Raw genomic sequence first — 20,931 nt, forward strand, 5'->3', positions numbered from 1 at the left:
TAAATGCAAATTTTGGGCAGGCCCAGACCAGGTCTTCCTGTTATATACCTGCTGGGATTGACAAGGCATCTGACCCTCACCTGAATCTCATAGTTCTCCTGACGAGTGCTTTGGTCTGCCCACCAGATACCAGGCACTCTACTATTCAAATTAGGCCCCAGTGTTTTTGTTACAATCCCCTTCTCAATTAAGTAATCAATTTTAGAATTTAAATTCTCAAAACTTTCTTATTTGTTAATTTGAGCAAGTAAACTACTGCTCTCATTTCATTACAAACAGTATTTCTACCTGCAACACATTTCAGCAAACCTGCTCCTCTTCCTTTCACAGATATTTTGTTGCCATTTGCAACTGTAGCTGCCTCTGATTAGTTATCATTTAACTCTTGGGGGAAATAATTAGCATCACACGTCATGTGCATGGAAGTTGCCAAACCAATTAACCAACTAGAAGGATTACTGTTAATAGCACCAGTTTTCCTATAACTTGATATTGCTGGATAGTTTTGATGAACTGCAAAGCAGGCCTGGCCAGGACATAGGCGTCCTGACTGTGACAAAGGTGACCTGTGTACGTTTCGTGTTGGTGCTGACCTTTAAAGCCCTAAACAGCCTCGGTCCTGTATATCTGAAGGAGTGTCTCCATCCCCATCATTCAGCCCAGACACTGAGATCCAGCGCTGAGGGCCTTCTGGCGGTTCCCTCACTGCGAGCAGCAAAGCTACAGGGAACCAGGCAGAGGGCCTTCTCGGTAGTGGCGCCCGCCCTGTGGAACGCCCTCCCATCAGAGGTCAAACAGATAAACAACTACCTGACATTTAGAAAATAGCTGAAGGCAGCCCTGTTTAGGGAAGTTTTTAATCTGTGATATTTTAATGTATTTTAATATTCGTTGGAAGCCAACCAGAGTGGGGAGACCTGGCCAGATGGGTGGGGTACAAATAAATTATTATTATTATTATTATTAACAGCTGTTGGGAGACTTCAAGACTTCAAGGTCCCTGCTCTCCCTTCTTATGGTCTTTGCACTGGACCTGGAGACCAGAGGCATAGGAAGGTCAGGTGGTACCCAGTGCGGAAAATTTCTTGTCACCCCCCATTGATTCCCCCCTGCGAAAATGGTTTTACGCTATTTCATATTTTCTTACAAAGGAATAATAACAAGTAATAATTAAAAACTTTTATTTATATCCCGCCCTCCCCGGCCGAAGTCAGGCTCAGGGTGGCTAACATCAGATACATAACATTGGTATAACAATAATTAAATTACCTCCTAAAAACATCTCAAAATCAAATTAAAGTCTAATTAGATGGCTTTCCACAGGGTTAGGGTTGGGAACAGTAAGTGTTCCACTGAACTGAAATTTCAGCCTTCACGACATAGGAAAACAGCCAAGTAAACAGCTATTTTGGTGGAGGAGAGTCAAGATAATAACCGATGTGCATGAAATTTCATATATTGCTATATAATCCCTGGTATAGTAAGATAAAACCTTTGGAGCAGGCATTTTTTAAAAAAGTTTTTTATGAACTGCCCTAGTAGGGCAGTAATTGTTCCTTGATAATTTGTCACCCCCTCCATTATGGAACATGGGCCGGTCTGCCCCCTACGCCCCCCTTGCTACACCCCTGCTGGAGACTCCAATAGAGAGCATTCCATGTCAAGAAGGAGGGCAAGTGGGCACCCTATCAAATGACAGGGCATGAGCTACACAGAGCAGGGCCTTTTCACTGGTGGTGCCCATTGTATACCTCGCTCTTCCCAGACCTGCTCTCTTTTGGCCTGTATTTTGGAGCTTTATAATTTAGGAAGACTTTGGAAGAACTGGTTGACAAGTCTTATCAGTCGCTGAGGTATGAGCGGATTTTATTTGCTCCTATTCTGGGCTTCTGGTTCACCACGGTTTACACCAGCATAATAGAGTTGGCCAGGATACCAGAAGGGATACAATTTACGAGCTTTCTCCATTATCTGCACAGCAGGGGGTGTTCCACAAGTGGCCCTTGGGCCAGACTTTGGACATGCCTGAGATAGAGAGTCACAGCTAGACACAATGGGCTTTCTAGGTGGGTCCCCCTTGTGTATCTTAAGTTGGTTCTTGGCATCCATCTATCTCAAGAGACTAAAAATTGGGATATTATTTTATCTATTTCCATAAGGATATCGTAAGTGGCTTTTGAGATGTAACCCTGAAGTAGAGCTTCATCCATTATAATGACCTTCTTGATCATGCAGTGGGATTACTAGCATAAGATTAATAATTTTTTCATATTGCCCAGCTGTTTAAAGGCTTCCAAAATGTAGCCCTTCATATCCTAGGTAATAAGAGCCTTATCTGCTGGTTTAAATATAACATGCACCCAACTGCCAATATGATAATGCTGTTGTGTAAATATACAATGTGACTGCACTTGGAATACTGCATAAAGTTCTGGCCGCCTCACCTGAAAAAGTATTTCTCTCTCCCTCCCCCCCCCTCTCTCTCTCCTAGAACTTGGGGCTATCCAATGAAGTTGAGTGTTGGAAGATTCAGGACAATCAAAAGGAAGCACTTCTTCTCACGGTGTGTAAGAATTTGTTCCTACAAGAGATGGTGATGGCCACCAGCATTGCACATAGAAGGTGGCTTTAAAAGATGATTGAACAAATTCATTGAGGACAAGGGTATCAGTGCCGGACAACCACTATGGCTATGGCTATGTTCTACCATCAATGTTGGAGGAGGAATTCCTCTGAATAGCACTTACTGGGAATCAGAAATGTGGATAATGTACTCCCATTCTGCTTGTGGAATTCCCATGGGCATCCGTTTGGCCACTGTGAGAACAGGATGCTGAACTAGTTCTGCCTTCGGCTTGATTCCACAGCCGCATCACATGGCCTCATGTACTTTCTCTACACTTGGGGAACACTGATGAATTTTTTGTTTTAATTTTAATGGCAGATTCCAATTTTAAGTTCACAGAATGCATAACCAACTGTTTTGCTGTGGCCATCAAAACTAGATCACAATCATTGAAGGGGAAATTAGTCCAGATTATTTGTATTTTTACCTATTTCTGGATTTTGTAATGTTCTTGTAAAAAGGGCACAATTTGTGTGCAGGGGCATGTGTTTTGTTCCCCCCTACCCCACTTATCTTGATACTCTTACAGTGTATTTGATGTTTATGGTCTGCAGACCAAACACACTTGAGTTGAATATTCATTATGTAAAGTGTAGAGTAACGTGATGACTTGCTCAAAACATCTGCTGTCAGCACTTCCTAGTTCCTATATGCTTTAAGTCTCAAGCATTCATTACCTCACCGCAAACAAGACCATGAGGACTGTACTCAGCTGCCATCTGGGTGAGTAGGAAATTGCTAGGCTAAGAAATCCAACGTAAGCAAGGAGAAATAGCTCAGGGAGAGAGCAAATGCATTGCACATAGAAGGTGGAAGACTCAGTCTCCGTCCCTGTCATCAGCAGTTAAGAGGACCAGGTAGTAGCAGGCAATGTGAAAAAACTCTTTTCTTCCTGATACCCTGCAGAGCTGATGTCAGTCAAAGTGGAAAAACAGACGGACAAATAGTCAGACTTGGTTTAAGGGCATTTCCTATGCAGGCAGATAAAAGTGAGCAACCCACAGAAAAGAAATCTACATGCCAGTCAGTGTGTCTGGCTGGTTGGTGGTTTGAGCCCACCTACGGAAGGATTCCTACATTGTAGGGAGTTGGGCTAGAATGACTCTCATGGTCTCTTCAAATTCTATGATTCTTTGAGTAATAATAATAATAATAATAATAATAATAATAATAATAATAATAATAATTTATACCCTACCCATCTAGCTGGGTTTCCCCAGCCACTCTGGGCGGCTTCCAACAAAATATCATAATATTAAAAATACAATAAAACATCAAACATTAGAAACTTCCCTAAACAGGGCTGCCTTCAGATGTCTTCTAGTTGTTTCTTTCCTTGGTGTCTGATGGGAGGGCGTTCCATAGGGCGGGCACCACTACCGAGAAGACCCTCTGCCTGGTTCCCTCTGAGTCTAAGACTGTAGAATTTAATGCTTTAAAATATATTGCAGAAGGTTTTGCAACTGAATTATTTGCACATCTTTATAATATTTTGGGTGGTATTCGACTAAATAAAAGCACCAATGCAATGATTAGCACTAGCGTAACTCAACTTCCACTCCTTTCCTCCCCCTGCATGCACCCACACAGCCCCCAGCATCTGCTTTGGAGGTTTGGGGAAACCCCCAGAATAGCCCCAGAGGGCATGTGGGGGGAGGAGAGAAGGAGGGAGGACATTCCAGCACACAAGGAGAAATCTTTGAATCGGTGGACTGTTCTCTTTGGTACTGTGTTAAACACCAGGCTCTCCCGATAGCTCACTCAGTAAAGCATGATACTTTTGATTTTGGGGTCTTGGATTTGAGCCCCATGTTGGGCAAAAGTTTCCTGTATTGCAGGGGCTGAATGACCCTCATGCTCTCTTTCAACTGTACAATTCTATGATTCTACAATCGAGGAGGAGGAGGAGGAGGAGGAGGCAGGGAGTTACAGCCCCTTCAAGAAAAACAAAACAAAACCAGGGGATATTTGAAGGATACCTATTTCAGTAAAAATGCAAAGTACTCTTTGGCATTTTAAAGATGAATGCATTCAATTTTGTGAGGAAGACTTTTCTGCTTTAGGCATCTTTTTGCTTAATTTCCAAGGATCTGCCACCTCAGCAATGTTCTGTTAAAAGAATCAATACAGGTCTTTCTATCCCAGCAAACAGGTGATTTTTTTTTTTAACACAAATTTGTTTTGGTGTTTATCCCAGGATCCATCATTTTTCACAGGATTATCTCCGGATTTCTCATCCTCGAAAATGTAAAAGGTAGAAATTACTTCATCTGCTGTGGGATGGGGGGGGGGGAGGTCGGTGATAACTTGCGGCTGCGATGCAGTGTATCTATGCTAGCTCATTTTCTTTGCAGTGAAAGCCTGCTTTTTATCATGTTGTCCCATGGCAGCTTTCAAATTATTGAAAAATAAGGTTTTACAAAGCCCAGTCTGGGATGCTAGTTCTCCTGCACTGCATAGAGCTCACTTGAACTTACGGGGACAGGCTAGTGCAATTCCAGCCATGTCACTGTGTTTGTACACTCCATATTTTTATGGAACATTCAAAGCATTTTTGCCATTTGTCGGCAGCAAAAGTGGGACTATGCTGGTGGTTTTCAGGGAGGGCTTCTCCCAGTGGCAGTAGTGGCAGTCCTCCAGCTGGTGGCTACTCCCACCCTCCCATCTCAAAGTGCCTCTGTGGTTAACTCATCATCTCCGAGAGAGGCTACCTTGTTCAGCAGCTTCCTGTTTTCCCCATTTGCAATTTTGTATAATACACATATGTAAGTAAGTAAAAAAGGAAAGTGATAAAAATGCTTCTTCTTCTTCTTCTTTTAAATAGGAACACTTGGTCCACAGCAACAGCCTCCTGCTGCATATTGGATTCTTCTGGAATCGAAAGGTACATTTTGGACCATATCTGCAGCATTAGCAAATCATATGCTAAATAAACTGGATAGTGCACATAGCAGCACCATGGAGTGGTGCCTGACACTGGACAGACACCAACACAGCAATTGCACCTGTTATAAGTCAGCATATAAATTCCATGCAACCATATTCAAGTGACCTCATGGCACAGTGTAGATTGCTGTAGTTTAGTAGAGCATTGGTTTGCATTTGATTGCCACAGAACCGGCTGCAGAAATCCATTGACTAAGCAGCATTTAAAATTTAAATATTAAACCATAACAAAACCAGGACAGGATCGCCAGATTAGGATTCTCAGTCTCAAGGACAGCTGTCTTCAAGTTGCCAGATATTTAAAGACAAGCGAATATACCTGGGAACCACCACTTGGAGCAATGTGGGACTGAGATGAAGTAAGTGCTACTTTTCCTGTCAAATGGAGGAGACTTTTCCTGGCCTCTTGCCATACTGACAGGCACTACATGCGACATTATTTGGACACATGCCTGCTGACTTGCTAGTAGCGCTGAGTGCAGCCATGGTCCACCATTGTCATTGGCTCATGCCGGGTAAAGCAAGCTGGTCTGATTCATCTGCCACCGTGACTCAACTGCCAGGTCCACCATAGAATCATACAGTTGGAAGGGACCCTGAGGGTCACCTTGTCGAACCCCCTACAATGCAGGAGTCTCATCTAAAGCATCCATGACAGATGGCCATCCAACTTCTGCTTAAAAACAACCAGTCCACCACCCTGTGAGGCCTTGTGTGGATCCCAGACCCCCATCAATTGCTCCTCATTGCTTGTGGTCATCTACTGCTCTCTATCCTATCACTATGACTTAATCAAAAGCTGACATTTATTCAGAGGGAACCAAGGCAGTATAAAATAGAGATGGTCCGGAAATATTCCATAGAGCTGATGGTTGTTCCCTTTTTGGATGAAAGTCATTGCACTAGTTAGTACTGCTTCTGCACTTGTGAGGTAACTATTCTCTGGTTGTCCACACCTTCCTAAGTTCTTGTCAATCAGACCTCTTCTGAATGAATTTGGATGAAAGAGGGCACCATTTCTGCCCTTGAAACACACTTTTTTATTTTCCTAGGTTTCTTTACTGGGCATGAGGAAGACACGGACTTCAATGGCAGTGGCATAGTCTGTGAAGAAGGATACAGGGTTGTATCTAGGAAAGTGACATCCTTGGGAACCACGCAGATCAGTTGTGAGAGTAAGTGTATTAATTTTCAGTTCCTTTAAACTGCATATTCTTGCACCATAGCGTAACGAATGGCAATGCAATTTTCAGTCATGGCTAATGTCATGATCAATGGCAACATTCCATTACTGCTACCATGTGCTTTTTGTCCACAAACAATGGATTTTAGCCCCCACCCCCACATGCTTTTCTTGCACATTAATGTTTGAGTCTGCAATCCTTTATGCAATTAAATGGAAAGAAGTTCCACTGAACTAAAATTATCTTACTTTTGAATACACATGCATAGCATCACACTAATCTGATGTCACATCAATCTATCGTTATTCCATACTTTCCAATGCATCCTCCTTTCACTTTCTTTATCCCAAAAAGTTAAAAAAGAAGATTTTTTTTTTTGGAAGTGCGTTCGCACAATAGCACCAAATCCATTTTCATTGTGCAACCTAAATTTGGCTCTGGCCAATTGACTCACTCCCATCTGCACAATAATGACAGTGTAGAAACTTGCTTAATTTCATTTTTAAAATATTTATATCATACTTACAATATAAGAATAAATTTTATATACTTAATTTGTAATGAGCACTGGAAATAAGTCCCCCACCCCCGACACACACACACACACAAAAACAATTTCTGCCCAGTTGGTTAGAGCATGGTCTGATAACACCAAGGTTGCAGGTTTGATTCCCATATGGGACAGCTGCATATTCCTGCATTGCAGGGAGTGGGTCTAGATGATCCTAAAGATCTATTCCAACTCTACAATTCTATGATTCTATTCTATGAAGGTCCATACTAAAAGCAGCAAGTATTTAGCACTGATAAACCTGAACTCATTTAGACCTGAGTCTAATACACTCAAATAACTAGAAGAGCTCTAGTCAACAACCTTGAAAATTTGGATCAGACAAAAGCAATGGGGAAATAATGTGTGATCTCCCCCCACATAGCAAGTGCACAAATATTACAAGTTTACATGAACACCTTACATTGCATAGTAGTTTTGCAAATCGTTTTCCTTTGCAGAAATTCCCTTCCATTGCCAGCCAGATATTGCAAGACAAAATGGTGGTGTAAGGCTGTGTTTCAGTGCAACCAAACCAGAGGTAAGTTGTGATATATGTGAAATTAATCTACTTCCTGAATCAAGATGTTCAGGCTTTTGGTGTGTGTTACAGAATGAGGCAAAATTCAGCCAGGTGATCTCTAGTTGTCCACTCTCCCAACTTATCTAAACATGAGGACATGGAATAGCAGGATTGATACAGCTGGCATAGTTTGAAAAGGAAACTGTAAAGCAAAATCCCTCCTGACTTTTTCCACTCTCACTTCCTTCATTTCAGGACAGCAAACCATATACTCAAAAATGTAAACTGATTCATTTCACCCACACCCCAGCAGAATGAAAGCGTGCTAACATTTCAGCAATACTTTGTGTGATTGACATTTGTGTGATTTGTGCAATTATGTGGTGTATATTTTTATATGCCAACATTTTCTAAGACGTTTTGCATGGCATATGTGGTTCTCCCTCTTCCCATTTTATCCTCAGAGCATCTCTGTGAGGTAAATTGACTAAAAGACAATGGGAACAACAATTTGTTAGGCACGTCTGGAATTGTAGCTCTGTGAGTGTGAAGTTCCCAGGATTATTTGGAGAAAATAATGTGCTTTGAATGTGTGAGAGATTTGCCCAGTGGCTGACCAAGCTCTCCTAGTGAGTTCCATGGTGAAGTGGGTCTCCCTAATACTAGTTCAACCACTGCACCACTAGTAGGCCAAGCAAAATATTTTCTGCTCATGCCTGGGAGAATATCAGACCTTCAAACCCCCTCCAGTGCCAATCTGAACAAATATACAGGTGCCTGATTACATTTCTTTGTTGACCGATATCTGCCAACAACACAGGGTTTCTTTTTACCCTTAGGATAACAACAATTTCTACTGCTCGGTGGTGAAATCCACATTCAGACTCTTTACATCCACCTGTGAAAATGGCAGCTTGGCAACAGCTTCCTTGCAGGTGAGAAATGAAGAGACATTTGGTCACCGATTCTCCTTGCTGAGAAGCTGCTGTGCTTTCCTATTGGAAGTCTTTGCGGTTTACTATTATGTACTATGGTCAGTGAAGGAAGGCTGGATTTATAACAAGTTACTCAGATGAGGCTTCCAATGTTGTTTTCTGAGAATGCCTCTCTTAATGAAATGCTTGTAAAAAGTCAAGTGGGATTTTGAATAGTGAGGCCTCTTTACTTCTTGCAATGCTACAGGACACAGCAGACAAAACTGAGAAACATGTCAGCAGTTTCCTACAGAATATGGAAACAAAGGAGGAGGTTGTATCAGCTGTGGCGTTGGTTCTGGAAAGACTAGCTTCAGTTGCAGTAGCAAAAGCTCTTGCATCTCCAGAGAATCGATCTCAGACCGTGGTGACTGACTCAACGGGTAAGGAAATATACTACTTCTGGGGCAGTTTGTCCACCTTTGGCCCCCACCCTGCACTCAGCTCTCACCTGTGATACCTAGAAACTGTCAGCATGCGACAGCAGCTACACTCCAGGAATTGCTTCAACTGGCCAGCTAAACCAGATGAGGGTAGCTGATAGGTCTCAAACCGTTGGTGAGTTAGGGACTTCCCATGCAGATGAAGACAGGCTCTGGCAGATTGAGCAGATGAGACCAATAGTGGGTCCGTTGTTTAAGAAGGTTGTTTCTGCACATTCTGTAGAGGGACGTGGGGGGCAAATGGGGCTTGTCCACCAGACACTAAACTTCTGCTGCCTTGAGGGATATCTTTGGGAGAAGAAAAGACTAAAGAAGTAAACCCTACACAAATCTGGAGTGGAGTCCCTAAGACATCACTTTTGGCAATGTCTCTCTATATGTTTGTCTTTATTATGGATCTGGGACAGGCATAGGCAAACTCGGCCCTCCAGATATTTGGGACTACAACTCCCATCATCCCTAGTTAACAGGACCTGTGGCCAGGGATGATGGGAATTGTAGTCTCAAAATATCTGAAGGACCGAGTTTGCCTATGCCTGATCTGGGAGCACTGTGCTTTATTGCTTCAATGGAGGCTATGGGAAACTGGATAAGGACAAGCAGGTTGCGAGTAGCTCCAGACAAGACAGAAGTGACCATGGTTTGTAACTTATGTGGTCAAGAGGTGATTATGTGGTGGTTGCCTGTAGTGGATGGGATATTGCTTTCTATGGAAAAACAGTTTGCAGTCTGTAAGTACTTTTGAACTCAGAGTTGATTCTGGATTGCCAAATGGTGGTTGTGGCAAGTAGTGTTTTTAATAACCTTCAGAGCCCAACCGCACAATTCCTTAGAAGGAAGTATTAATGCATCCTTTTTTGAGACAGGCCTTCCATTAATGCTGTAGCTGTATTTTTAGACACTGCATATTATTGCACCACTTTAACCATTTTGCAAATTTCAATGGATGTTTTAAATTGGATAGTACAATATTTGTATCTTCTTGTTAGCTGCCATGTTTTTGCTTTATAAAAGCAAACAGTATATAAATACTAGAAACATAAAAATTATACTTGGCAGAAATTGTGGTTTCTCTTTGATTTTTTTTATCAAATTGAATGCTGTGAGAAAATATGGTGTCTCATCAGCTCTAACAAAAAAAAAAAAAAGAATAAAAAATACTTACTGGGCTGTAAACTTAGCAACTGGTCAAACTCATAGTTAGCCACCATGATATGTATCCAGGAACTCAAGTCCCGTTTTTGCCCATTGTAGTGATCCAAACACACATCATTAATGAAGAGGACATTTTAAAAATCAAAACTATCCAGTTAGAAGCTCAAGGAGACCAAATGGCTATTGATCCCAGAGCAGTGATTGACAGGACCAACCAAGGTATGCTTTCTGCTCATTTCTCAGATAACACTTGTTCAAGATATGAATGGCATATTTCATATCTCGCATTATTCTCTTTCTTCACCCACATCAAAGTTTTTACTATCTTTACCATGTACTTTGGACTAGCTTGATTGACTGTCGGTGACATAAGGACCTGTATTTCTTAGAATTAACAAAGCACAGCATTTATTTGTTATATATTGTAGCTGAAGGGCCAGTCCTCAAGTATGTGGCATGGTAGCCTGAGTGTCATCCAGGTTGAAATCTCACCTCAGCCTGTAAACTTGCCAAGTGTCCTTGGACTAGCCATTGTTCCTCAGTCTCCAAGGCTGGGTGAATTGGTCTATTTCCACTATACCTTACTTTTGCATGTGTTCACTGATATCTGTTTGATCTCAGTTCCACTTTCACCTGCAATTTGTTATTTTTATTTTTAAAAAAATCTATACAAGAATTCACATTTTCATTTGATTTTAAAATACATTTTCTCCCAAAATCTGTATTTCAAATGCATTTTAATATGTTTTTGGAGCTTAAGACACTGTCAGAACCTTTGAGAAGTGCAAAACAGTGTGTTTTTAAGCTCAGATCTGCACATTGGACCAGAAGGTGCATATCAAGTTGGTTAATATTAGAAGTTTGCGAGAAGTGCATATGCATGGAATAGCCTAAGGGATGAGTAGATTCTCACTCCTGTAGCACCCTGTTACAGCAAACAGAAGTAAATGTGTGTTTCTACACTGATTCTTTCATTACCAGTATCTAGGGACTTGGCTATACAGCTGTAAATATAACGTTTTAAGTGCTTTCTACAAATGTGACACTAGAAAGCGGTGGCGAGCTTATGGCAAATTTAATATATTTATAAAACTTTTTTTAAAAGCATTTTCACAGCATTTTTAAATATATGTCTAGATTCCACCCAGGCAATATGTGGTGTGTGATATGAACTTTCCTTAGTCCATCTCTTGTAGGCCCTGTCGCTGCGGCTTTTGTATCATACAGTGGGCTGGAAACACTCCTGAATGGTACTTTTCTGCAGAACGAGACTTGGCAGAGCAGCGGAAATCTGGAAAAAAGCTTCCATTTGAACTCCAGGGTGCTAAGTGCTTCTACCAGCAGCTGGACGAGGAATATTTCCAGTCCTGTCAACCTTACTTTTCAACACCTGGTGGTATGTAAATGAATTCTATAGAGGAGATATGGGAGATGTCAAAAATATTTTTTCTATCCCTAGTCTCCAAGCAGTGTGAGATTACAGGGGATCCAGGTTTCCCAGGGTTTGTGTTTCCTCAGAATGAGGGACAGCAGAGACAACAGTGTCTTTGTGATATATATGGGTTATTTACACATATATACGATGTAATATGTGGAGGAGGGGTTCACAGCATCAACACCCCAAGAGGGTCTTCCTTCTCCCATAACCACAGCCTTGGATTCAAACAGAAATCAGGCATGGATTTGACCCTCTGCCTTCCCAGCCTGCTGCCTTGCTTCCAGCTTCTAGCTCACATCACTCAACTCTCACCTTTGTCTTTCTAACTACCAGCCATTTGAGGAAGGAGGGCCCAACCATTTCCAGTCTAGGTCTCTTCATGACCCATTGTCCTAAGCTATCACCTCACCAGAAAGCTAGCCTGGATATTCCAGGAATTTGAATCCTTGCTTACATTTTAACACTTGCTGCATCCAGGAATTAGAAGGGTCTTGGCATTCAGCCTACTTCCTCCCGTACAAAACCCATAACAATATAAATACATAATGGGGGCATTCAGAGATAGGGCCAACATCCTCCGCTGAATTCTATGTCTTGCTCCCAGTCTTGCTCCTTGCCCTCCATAGGCACCAACTCTTAAGAGCAGGGGTCCCTCGCCCCCCCCAATGATTTTAATCTGGGGGTACAGCTCTCTCAACATTTTCTCCCTCCCTCTCCCCTCCCTCTGCTGCTTCCCCCAGCCAGGCTTGCCTCCGGGAACTGCAAGAGGATTCAGCAGTGGTGATGTAAGTGTAAGTGTCCATTTTACATGTCCGTCTCCTGCTTGGCTGCCCATCCTTCCTTCCCCCACTCGCTTGCTCACTTCCTCTATGTGGCTTGGCACAGAACATCCCAGCAGGAGTGCACAAGTAGGCAGGTGAGCTGAAGGAGGCGGTGCCTTCCTGGAGCAGGGACAGCAACCCTCTCAGGGGCCACCCCCAAAAAACTACTGCAGTGGTGGCTCAAGCGCTGACGAGCGTGCCTGGCCAGCGGCTGGTGGATGTAGGAGAGGAAAACACCTGGCTGTGGGAGGCAGCTGACTGCCCATCTGCGCTTGTTGTGCCTACCTGGCCAGGTGCCAGTCCAACCCCTAGCTCAGAAGGACCATGGCAAGGCAGGGGTGGTGGCAGTGGGGGGCCAGGTGGGGTGGGCCCACACCCCCAATGTTTTGTTCACTACAGACATTTATTGGAAATGCTGTCAATAGTAATTGGAAATGCTATGAGACCAGCTAATGAAGCCGAGACTGGAATTTTGGAGAAGGAAACTGGAATTTTAGAGAATGTCCAGAGACATGCATCTCCTTGTTTTTTTAGTCGAGATGACAGGGGGTGATTTGAGTTTGGATGATGAATAAGAACAAGCCATATTTGATTGGTAAGGAGGATCCAGAAAGAGAGGGTAAAAATTACCCAGTAGGTGGTGCTATAAAGAAAGAGATACAGCTTTCTGGAGGATGGCCGTTCAAAAAGTCTCTTGCCGTTAATCCAGAGTGGAAAAAGTTTCCAAAAATTATTCAAAAAATGACTGCTTACATTGAAAAGATCGAGAATGCTTCTCAGGGGATATCTCAGGATAAAAAAGCTCATTACTTTCTGAAAATAAGACCGGAGGGGGGGGGGCTGGAAACGCCAGAGGATCGTCAAGAAGCAACAAACGAACAGACACAGACTAGCATCTTTCAGATAAATGCAGGAATTTAAATGGAAGGAGGAGGAGAAACTGGGAAAATATCAATTTGGGACTATTGAAAATAATGAATAAATGGAAAGATATATTGAACTGACTTAGTGATGGAAATAAAAAAGGTTGGAGGCTCAACAACTTTGCCAAAAAAAAAATCTCAGCAACTTTTCTGTCCAGATTTTCACTTTTTAAAATATGGCAACCCTAGGGGAAGGACCCTGTGTGAGAGGCAGGGAAGGTAAGATCTCCCAGGGTGGGAGGCTGGGAGAAGAAAGGGAAGCTCCCAGGTAAGAGCTGGGGGAGTTCACCTCTTTCTGAATGGGGTACCTGTGAGAGAGGACTTTGTATTCTTCTCTTTCTTTTCTTCTCTGTTTTTATTTTTGTTTAGATTAGTTTGTTTTTTATTCTAATGTATTATGAAAAGTCTCAATAAAATCTTATTTTTTAAAAAAAGGAAATGCTGTCATATACACAGTTCCTTTTACCTGTCATGTATTCGTTACCTGTTAATCTTACATTGCGGCTCCTGTTCTTTGCATCAGAAAGACGCGTAACTTTCAGTGGACTTTCTCCCCATCTTCCTCCAACCCTCCCCCTTTCTTGCAGAATAAAGTTCCCCAGGAAAAAGCGGTTTGTGTCCACTGGGACTCTGCAAGCAGAAGTGGTGCCTGGTCCCCTGAGGGCTGCTGTCTCATCCAGTCTAACAGCACTCATTCAGAATGCAGCTGTCAATACCTGTCCAACTTTGCTGTGCTGATGGCCTCCACTCCCAAGCAGGTAAGTCAGACTTAGGCTCGAAAATGTCTGAGTTCTCTAATGGAGGAAAGAGTGAAACACCAGACCCGAGGTCACCAATAATTCATTTATTTTGCGTCTTGTTTTGGTACTTCATGGATTAAATAGTGTGAGGTTACTCTAGAATTAGTGGTGGAGAAACATGTTCAGAGAATACTTCTTAAAACTGCTGTAGGTTTCTCTGTCATCATTAATGGTTAAAAGGGCAATTCGGACACCTGATGTGCCACACAGGTGAGGGGGTGGAATCAGGCTGAGGTGCTGCACATCAACTTTTTATTGTATTTAAGGCAAAACTACACACACACACACACACACACACACACAATATAAACATTTAAGCAAGATGCTCAGCATCACTTTAATTTCCCTTATGGAATCACTGGAGCTTGTGGAAGCTGAGGATTTTGTTCCTTTATGGAATTAAAATCTGCTAGAAGCAGTGTAAAAAACCCATGTTTACCACAAGTCAGTTTTTGGTTCTGAGAACAACTGTCCTGTGTTACAGGGAGCTCTGATCCTCTCCATCATCAGCTACATTGGACTGATCATCTCGCTCATCTGCCTCTTCCTGTCCATTGTTACCTTTCTCTTTTGCCGCTCCGTCCAAAACAGCAGCACCTTCATCCACCTGCAGCTGAGTTTGTGCCTCTTCTTTGCAGACCTCCTCTTCTTAATCGGAATTGACAAAACATACAACAAGGTATTTTGGCACGTCCTTGAAGGATATGGGGGAGACCCGATAATTCTGCTCACCACACCATCTCATCCAGTCATGCACTCTGATCCAAAGCAGTACAGGAATCTAGTACTGAGAACTGACAAAAGGGCGCCTTTTATTTCCAATCCAGATCCTGTGCTCGGTCATAGCTGGGACACTGCAGTACCTCTTCCTGGCCTGTTTTGTGTGGATGTTCTTGGAAGGCGTGAACCTCTTCATCATCGTCAAGAACCTGAAAGTGGCAAATTACAGTGGTGCCAGCAAGTGCATGAAGATATCCATGTACCTCTGTGGCTATGGGCTCCCTGCCATGATAGTAGGCATTTCTGCAGCAATTTCACCCGGGTCCTATGGGACCCATTATCAGTAAGTGTCTGTTTTAGAAGATAGGGAGGCAGGGAGATCTGCAAAGGTCTTCCTTGGAAGTCTTCTTTTCACTTGCATTTCAGTCTTGAACATAGTTATTTGGAAATCCCACTGACTTAAACTGGTTATTTCTATGGATGTTTTCATTCAAATACGCTCCCTGCCTCTGTAACTAGACCCACAGGGGGTCCTTCATCCCCGGTGATTCCCAAATAATGAACAGATCTTCATCAGCAGAACTGGTCTCCTTGTGGGTGATCAAGGTACAGGAAGCTGTAATAGAGCAACGGTACAAATTTAGATTCTGACTGACTAATCAAAATCCGTAATTAAGCATATTGTTATATTGTACTGTTTATTCTTGGAAGGCCAAAGAGCTACGTTTCATTATTATGATTCATCTTACATGTTCAGTGCAGATCCAGGCTATAAATAATGTTAAATTATAATGTTAAATTCTGGGGGCTGTTTAGTTTAACCAAGGTGTCAAGGGCTAACTTTCTGGTCAATAGCAGCCCACAACATAGGTATGATCCAGCAAATGGTGCAGTTTTTGTGTGGACTAGGAGGTAGGGAAAAAAACAAGCTGAGTGAGCAATGAATGTAGACTATAATGTTATATATATATAGCCATGTTTTCAGGTGAAACTGCAGCTTTGGTAATTGTGGGTTTTCCAAAAGTTATGTTGATGGTATTTATTTTTCCTTAGCTGCTGGCTTAACAATGAGAAAAGTTTTATCTGGAGCTTCCTGGGACCTGTCTGTGCCATAATTGTGGTTAGTAAAAATAGCTCTCATTCTCTCTAAAAAAACAAAAACAGAAAAATGGGGCAAAAACACAGACTGCTTGTTGAACATCCCCCTGCTTTAAAACTGCTAAAGGAAAGGAAATATTTTATGGGCTGAGGGGCAGAATTCATAATTGCGCAGCCAGGCGAAGTCCCCCCGCACCCTGGGGCAGCCCCTGAGGGAAATAAAGACTCATGACAACGTTCTACGGGATTAAATTGGCAACAACTTTATTAATATTTCAGATGTAGGAAGACCTTGGCTCAGGCATTGGGCGCTTATCCTTCCCAGCCCCCCAGCCGGGGTTCTGGGTAACTTCAGGGTTATCCAGCATGATTGGGAATTGGGCTAGTTTGGAGAACATATGTTCAAGCAGATAGCCCCCCCCCCCATGTTCGCTGCCGCTGGAAGGGGAGGGCAGTGACGACCCTGGGCGTTTGGTCAATGCCTCCCCCTGAGACCCCTTTAACGGGAACCCTGTTATCGCCGCCACAATGGGGGCTGGGGTCACCGCCCCACGCCCCCCCGATCCTGTAAATGACTAAAGGATTCCGCCCAAGGCCTGCAACCGCCAAAGTTGTGACGAATTGCTACGGGAAAGGCAAAACCTGCCAATGCAGAGAAATTCCTTTCCGGCCCTTCAACAGCGACCTTGTCACAGCAGCGCCTGCATGCCTGTGTGGCTGCGGAAAAAGGTGGTTAAACCTGCAAAGTAAGCATTAATTGAGGGAGTGGGGGTGGGGAATCTCTGACTCCAACGGCTGCTTCCCAGGTATGACTCAAGATCTATTGTGTGTAGTGCATAATCCCTCCCTCTACCTGGCCAATCCCATTGGCAACACCTCCCAGCCGGGATTGGGCGGCTGCTAGCGTAGGTGGAGTCCACAGGTATCCCAACCTGGGAAGGTGAAGCCAGTCCAACTGCCAGGAGCTGCCACCGTGATTCAAAGGGACCCCTCGCAACCTCGCAACATGCGCACCCCGTTTGATGTGGGGAACGCTCATTCTTGTTGTCGGCCAGATCTAGGCCAGGTCTTTGGGCTTCATCTAATACTTGAAAGGAGTCAGACACTGCAGCCTTAAATTTCCCTCAAGAGCCCTGAGAGTTACTTCTATATTTGCCCTCATGTCTTCAGTTAAATTAGTTATCAATACTGTGAAATATCTCCTTTTTACTACACTGATATGGGCTAGAAATAATTTTGCAATGTCACTAGAAACTTTTTCAAACTGACAGTGAATCTGCACCACTCATTTAGAAACTGGATATGAAGTAAAGTGACCTGCAGAGAGTTTGTTCATTGAAATGTCATCCTGATTGGTTTTCACATTTGTTTGCGGGAAGGTTACACAATCACCAGTTTTATCTGGAGCTTCCTGGGACCTCTCTGTGCCATAATTGTGGTCAGTAAAAATAGCTCTCAGTCTCTTAAACAATTGATAAAATGAATCATTTAATAGAACCAACTCTAGGATAAGAAACAGAAGAAAACAGAGAACTAATCCAAATTGTACAAAAAGGGGTGAATTAAATTTAATTGGAGTTAGTCAACTTGCACAATTACTGTATTCCTCAGAAGATGTTCTCCAATGGTTGTGAAGAAAGGCGCAGAGTCCTCTACAGAGGGGAGAAACCCAACTTCCTATATCAGTATTGTCTCCAGTGACTGGTAGAGGTTCTCTGTGTTTCCAGAAAGGAGTTCCTATCCTAGGACAGACCATCCTAGGCTTGCTGAACATCTCCCTGCTTTATAGCTGCTAAAGGAAAAGAAATCTTTTTATGAGCTTCACATTTCCCAGTGGAACACATTTGATTCTCGCTCAAATTATTTTTTTCTTTCTCAGGTCAACATTGTGTTTTTCTGTCTTATTCTGAAGATCTTGCGTGAGAAGCTTGCATCTCTCAATTCAGACATATCTACCCTCAGAAATACCAGGTAAGACAAAATACATAGCAGTGCAAAATCTAGCTACCCAGTTGCAGTGATTTAAAAATTGGTTTTGGTGACAGGCACCTGACTTGCTGGAACATTTCAGCAAATCTTAACAGTTAGTCCCCATACCTTGTCCTCTTCCCCTCCTGTATTGTGAAACCTCTGTTTCCCTTCCATGAAACATGAGTGAAGAACATGTACTTTCAAGGACAGCCACTGAGAAGGAGAAGGTAGTCTGGAAGCATACTCTCAAAACATTTCTCCTATGAAAATAGGGACATCCCATTCTATAAGGATAATTTTACAATTTATGCCCCACACATCTGACTGGGTTGCCCCAGCCACTCTGGGCAGCTTCCAACATATATAAAAACACAATAAAACATTAAACATTCCCCCCCCCCAAAAAAAACTTCCCTATACAGGATTGCCTTCAGACGGCGTGGGAGTCAAATAACTCCATACCCTCCAACATTTATCCAATGAAAATAGGGACATCCTAAGGAAAAGCGGGACATTCTGGGATCAAATCAGGGACTTCTCTAAATCAGGGATGTCCCTGGAACATAGGGACACTTGGAGGGTTTGTGGAAGTCATTCAGATAATACAACTTCCCAGTACTGCCCTTCCCTTTTCATGACATCCATGCTGTTGCCTTCCTCTTTTGTAGGTCACTGACATTTAAGGCAATGGCCCATGTATTCATCCTGGGTGTGACTTGGTGTCTAGGCCTCTTTCAGTTTGGCCCTCTGGCTGAGGTAATGGCATACCTGTTCACAATCACCAACAGTGTGCAGGGATTCTTCATCTTCCTGGTGCACTGCTTGCTGAACAAGAAGGTAATGTGCGAGACAAGAGAGGGCAACACTTAGACAAGCAACATTCAATAAAATGTGGGGTTCTAGTTTATAAGAAAAAACCTAGTGAACTATAAAGTCTAAATACAGTCTACAATGCTGTATTTTTGAGCCCCTGATCTATACGCAAACAATGGCTCCTTGCTCCTCCCAGCCTTACTTCACTGCCAAGAAAGAGTGAAAATGTCAGTGTCGATTTGACAAGAGATCCTGAGCAGATCAGTGCTGTAAATGCACATTGATTTCAGTGTACAGGGTCCCCTCTTCTTCTTCCTCCTCCTATGACTCGCCCATGATTTAATCTTTGATAAGTGAGGATTAAATCCTGCTCAAAAGCACCATTTGAAGCAGTTTGTGTGCTGTGAGTGGGCAGGCAGGCGAGCAGCACCTCCTCCTCAGCTTCCTCCACCTAGACTGAAGATGGGTATCAAAGAAGGCAGTGCAAGAGAGGAATCTGATGGTCACCGCTGCGAATGCTGAATTACTAAGGAAGAAAGAGCATATATCATAGTCTGAGAGGAAAGGTGGAGTAAGAGTGGTGCAGAGGGGAGAAAATAAATGGAATGGATACACCTCAAAGGAAATAATAGAAGTTGGAAAGAAATGTCATATAGAGCAATTAAATGGGTTTGCGTTTTTTTGAAAGGTTTGTTCTTCCACTATGTCACTCAGCATCATGTGAGGAGATGTGAGAGGCAACTGTGCAAGTTAGTGTTTACACTGGCAGAGCAGACAGTTCTTACTAGTGGCTTTGTATTTGGATTCTCAGGTGAGAGAAACATACTGGCAATGGATTTGCTGGAAGAAAGATATCCCACCTGTTTCTGAGATGACTATGACTTCTTTCCCTGTCAGCAGTGCAACGGTAAGACAAATACATGGTCTAAACCACAGAGCCTAGGCCAGCCTTTCTCAACCTTGGGTCCCCAGATGTTTTTTGGCCTACAACTCCCATCATCCCTGACCACTGGTCCTGCTACCTAGGGATCATGGGAGTTGTAGGCCAAAAACATCTGGGGACCCAAGGTTGAGAAAGGCTGGCCTAGGGATTGCTGATCAGAAGGTTGGCAGTTTGAATCCCCACGACGGGGTGAGTTCCCGTTGCTTGATCCCTGCTCCTGCCAACCTAGCAGTTTGAAAGCATGTTGAAGTGCGAGTAGAAAAATAGGTACCACTCCAGTGGGAAGGTAAACAGCGTTTCCATGTGCTGCTCTGGTTCACCAGAAGCGGCTTAGTCATGTTGACCACATGACCCGGAAGCTGTACCCTGGCTCCCTCGGCCAGTACGCGAGATGAGCACCGCAACCCCAGAGTCGTCTGTGACTGGACCTAGCAGTAAGGGGTCCCTTTACCCTTACATTCATAAAGAAAAAGCACTTTATATGTGTTATAACACTGTGACGCCAGATGGCGGTGTGGAGTCCCATCTTTCATCGATGTGATTTCCCTTTATGAAGTTTACAAGACGTTTGACTGAAACGCTTCTTTGTTTTGTCTATGTTAAAGTTAGGCAGACTCTCCTGTTCTGAATTTTGCCCCGTGCTCTGCTTATATATCACAAACTGCTGCAAACATTAAATAATGGATTTTTATTTTTATTTTCCAGAAAAATGAGGAAAGCACTGCTTCAGGGAAACAACAGAAGATGGAAGAGCCATAATCCAGTACCGTGTTTTGGTATCTATCTCCCATGTCCAAAGTACAACAGAATGAAACTGGACAGACTACAGGAATGTTTCGGATCTAGACAAATATTACTTGTTTGGTTGCCTTATCCTTTTTTTAAAGATTATTTTGCATTTTTGTAGACGTAACATAGAAGAAGGCACTCCCTTTCCACCACAAGAGTACCTCCAGATAGTCAAGACGCTCCCATCTTTTTGATTTACCAGGATTCCAGAACC

General features: G+C 43.1%; 1 protein-coding gene and 1 long non-coding RNA gene across 2 annotated transcripts; both read left to right on the forward strand.

The window, feature by feature from the left end:
• The first annotated feature begins 4,848 nt into the window (after positions 1–4,848).
• LOC117048512 lies at positions 4,849–6,749 on the forward strand. The gene is made up of 3 exons (XR_004426851.1): positions 4,849–4,880; positions 5,451–5,510; positions 6,625–6,749. It is a non-coding gene; the product is annotated as an uncharacterized LOC117048512 (long non-coding RNA).
• Positions 6,750–9,002: 2,253 nt separating this feature from the next.
• LOC117047892 (adhesion G protein-coupled receptor E3-like) lies at positions 9,003–20,770 on the forward strand. The gene is made up of 11 exons (XM_033151121.1): positions 9,003–9,186; positions 10,501–10,620; positions 11,598–11,797; positions 14,171–14,341; positions 14,868–15,062; positions 15,211–15,446; positions 16,157–16,223; positions 18,081–18,172; positions 18,841–19,009; positions 19,797–19,892; positions 20,634–20,770. The coding sequence occupies exons 1-11, from the start codon at positions 9,003–9,005 to the stop codon at positions 20,685–20,687; spliced, it is 1,584 nt and encodes a 527-aa protein (XP_033007012.1). The 3' UTR covers positions 20,688–20,770.
• Positions 20,771–20,931: the final 161 nt, after the last annotated feature.

Source organism: Lacerta agilis, chromosome 6 (assembly GCF_009819535.1).
Source record: "Lacerta agilis isolate rLacAgi1 chromosome 6, rLacAgi1.pri, whole genome shotgun sequence".
Classification (NCBI taxonomy): Eukaryota; Metazoa; Chordata; class Lepidosauria; order Squamata; family Lacertidae; genus Lacerta; species Lacerta agilis.

Coding starts and splice junctions, on each gene's coding strand:
- LOC117047892 (XM_033151121.1), top strand. CDS start 9,003: ATGCTACAGGACACAGCAGACAAAACTGAGAAACATGTCAGCAGTTTC. Junction 10,621..11,597: donor GATTGACAGGACCAACCAAG/GTATGCTTTCTG, acceptor CATCTCTTGTAG/GCCCTGTCGCTGCGGCTTTT. Junction 19,010..19,796: donor ACTGCTTGCTGAACAAGAAG/GTAATGTGCGAG, acceptor TTGGATTCTCAG/GTGAGAGAAACATACTGGCA.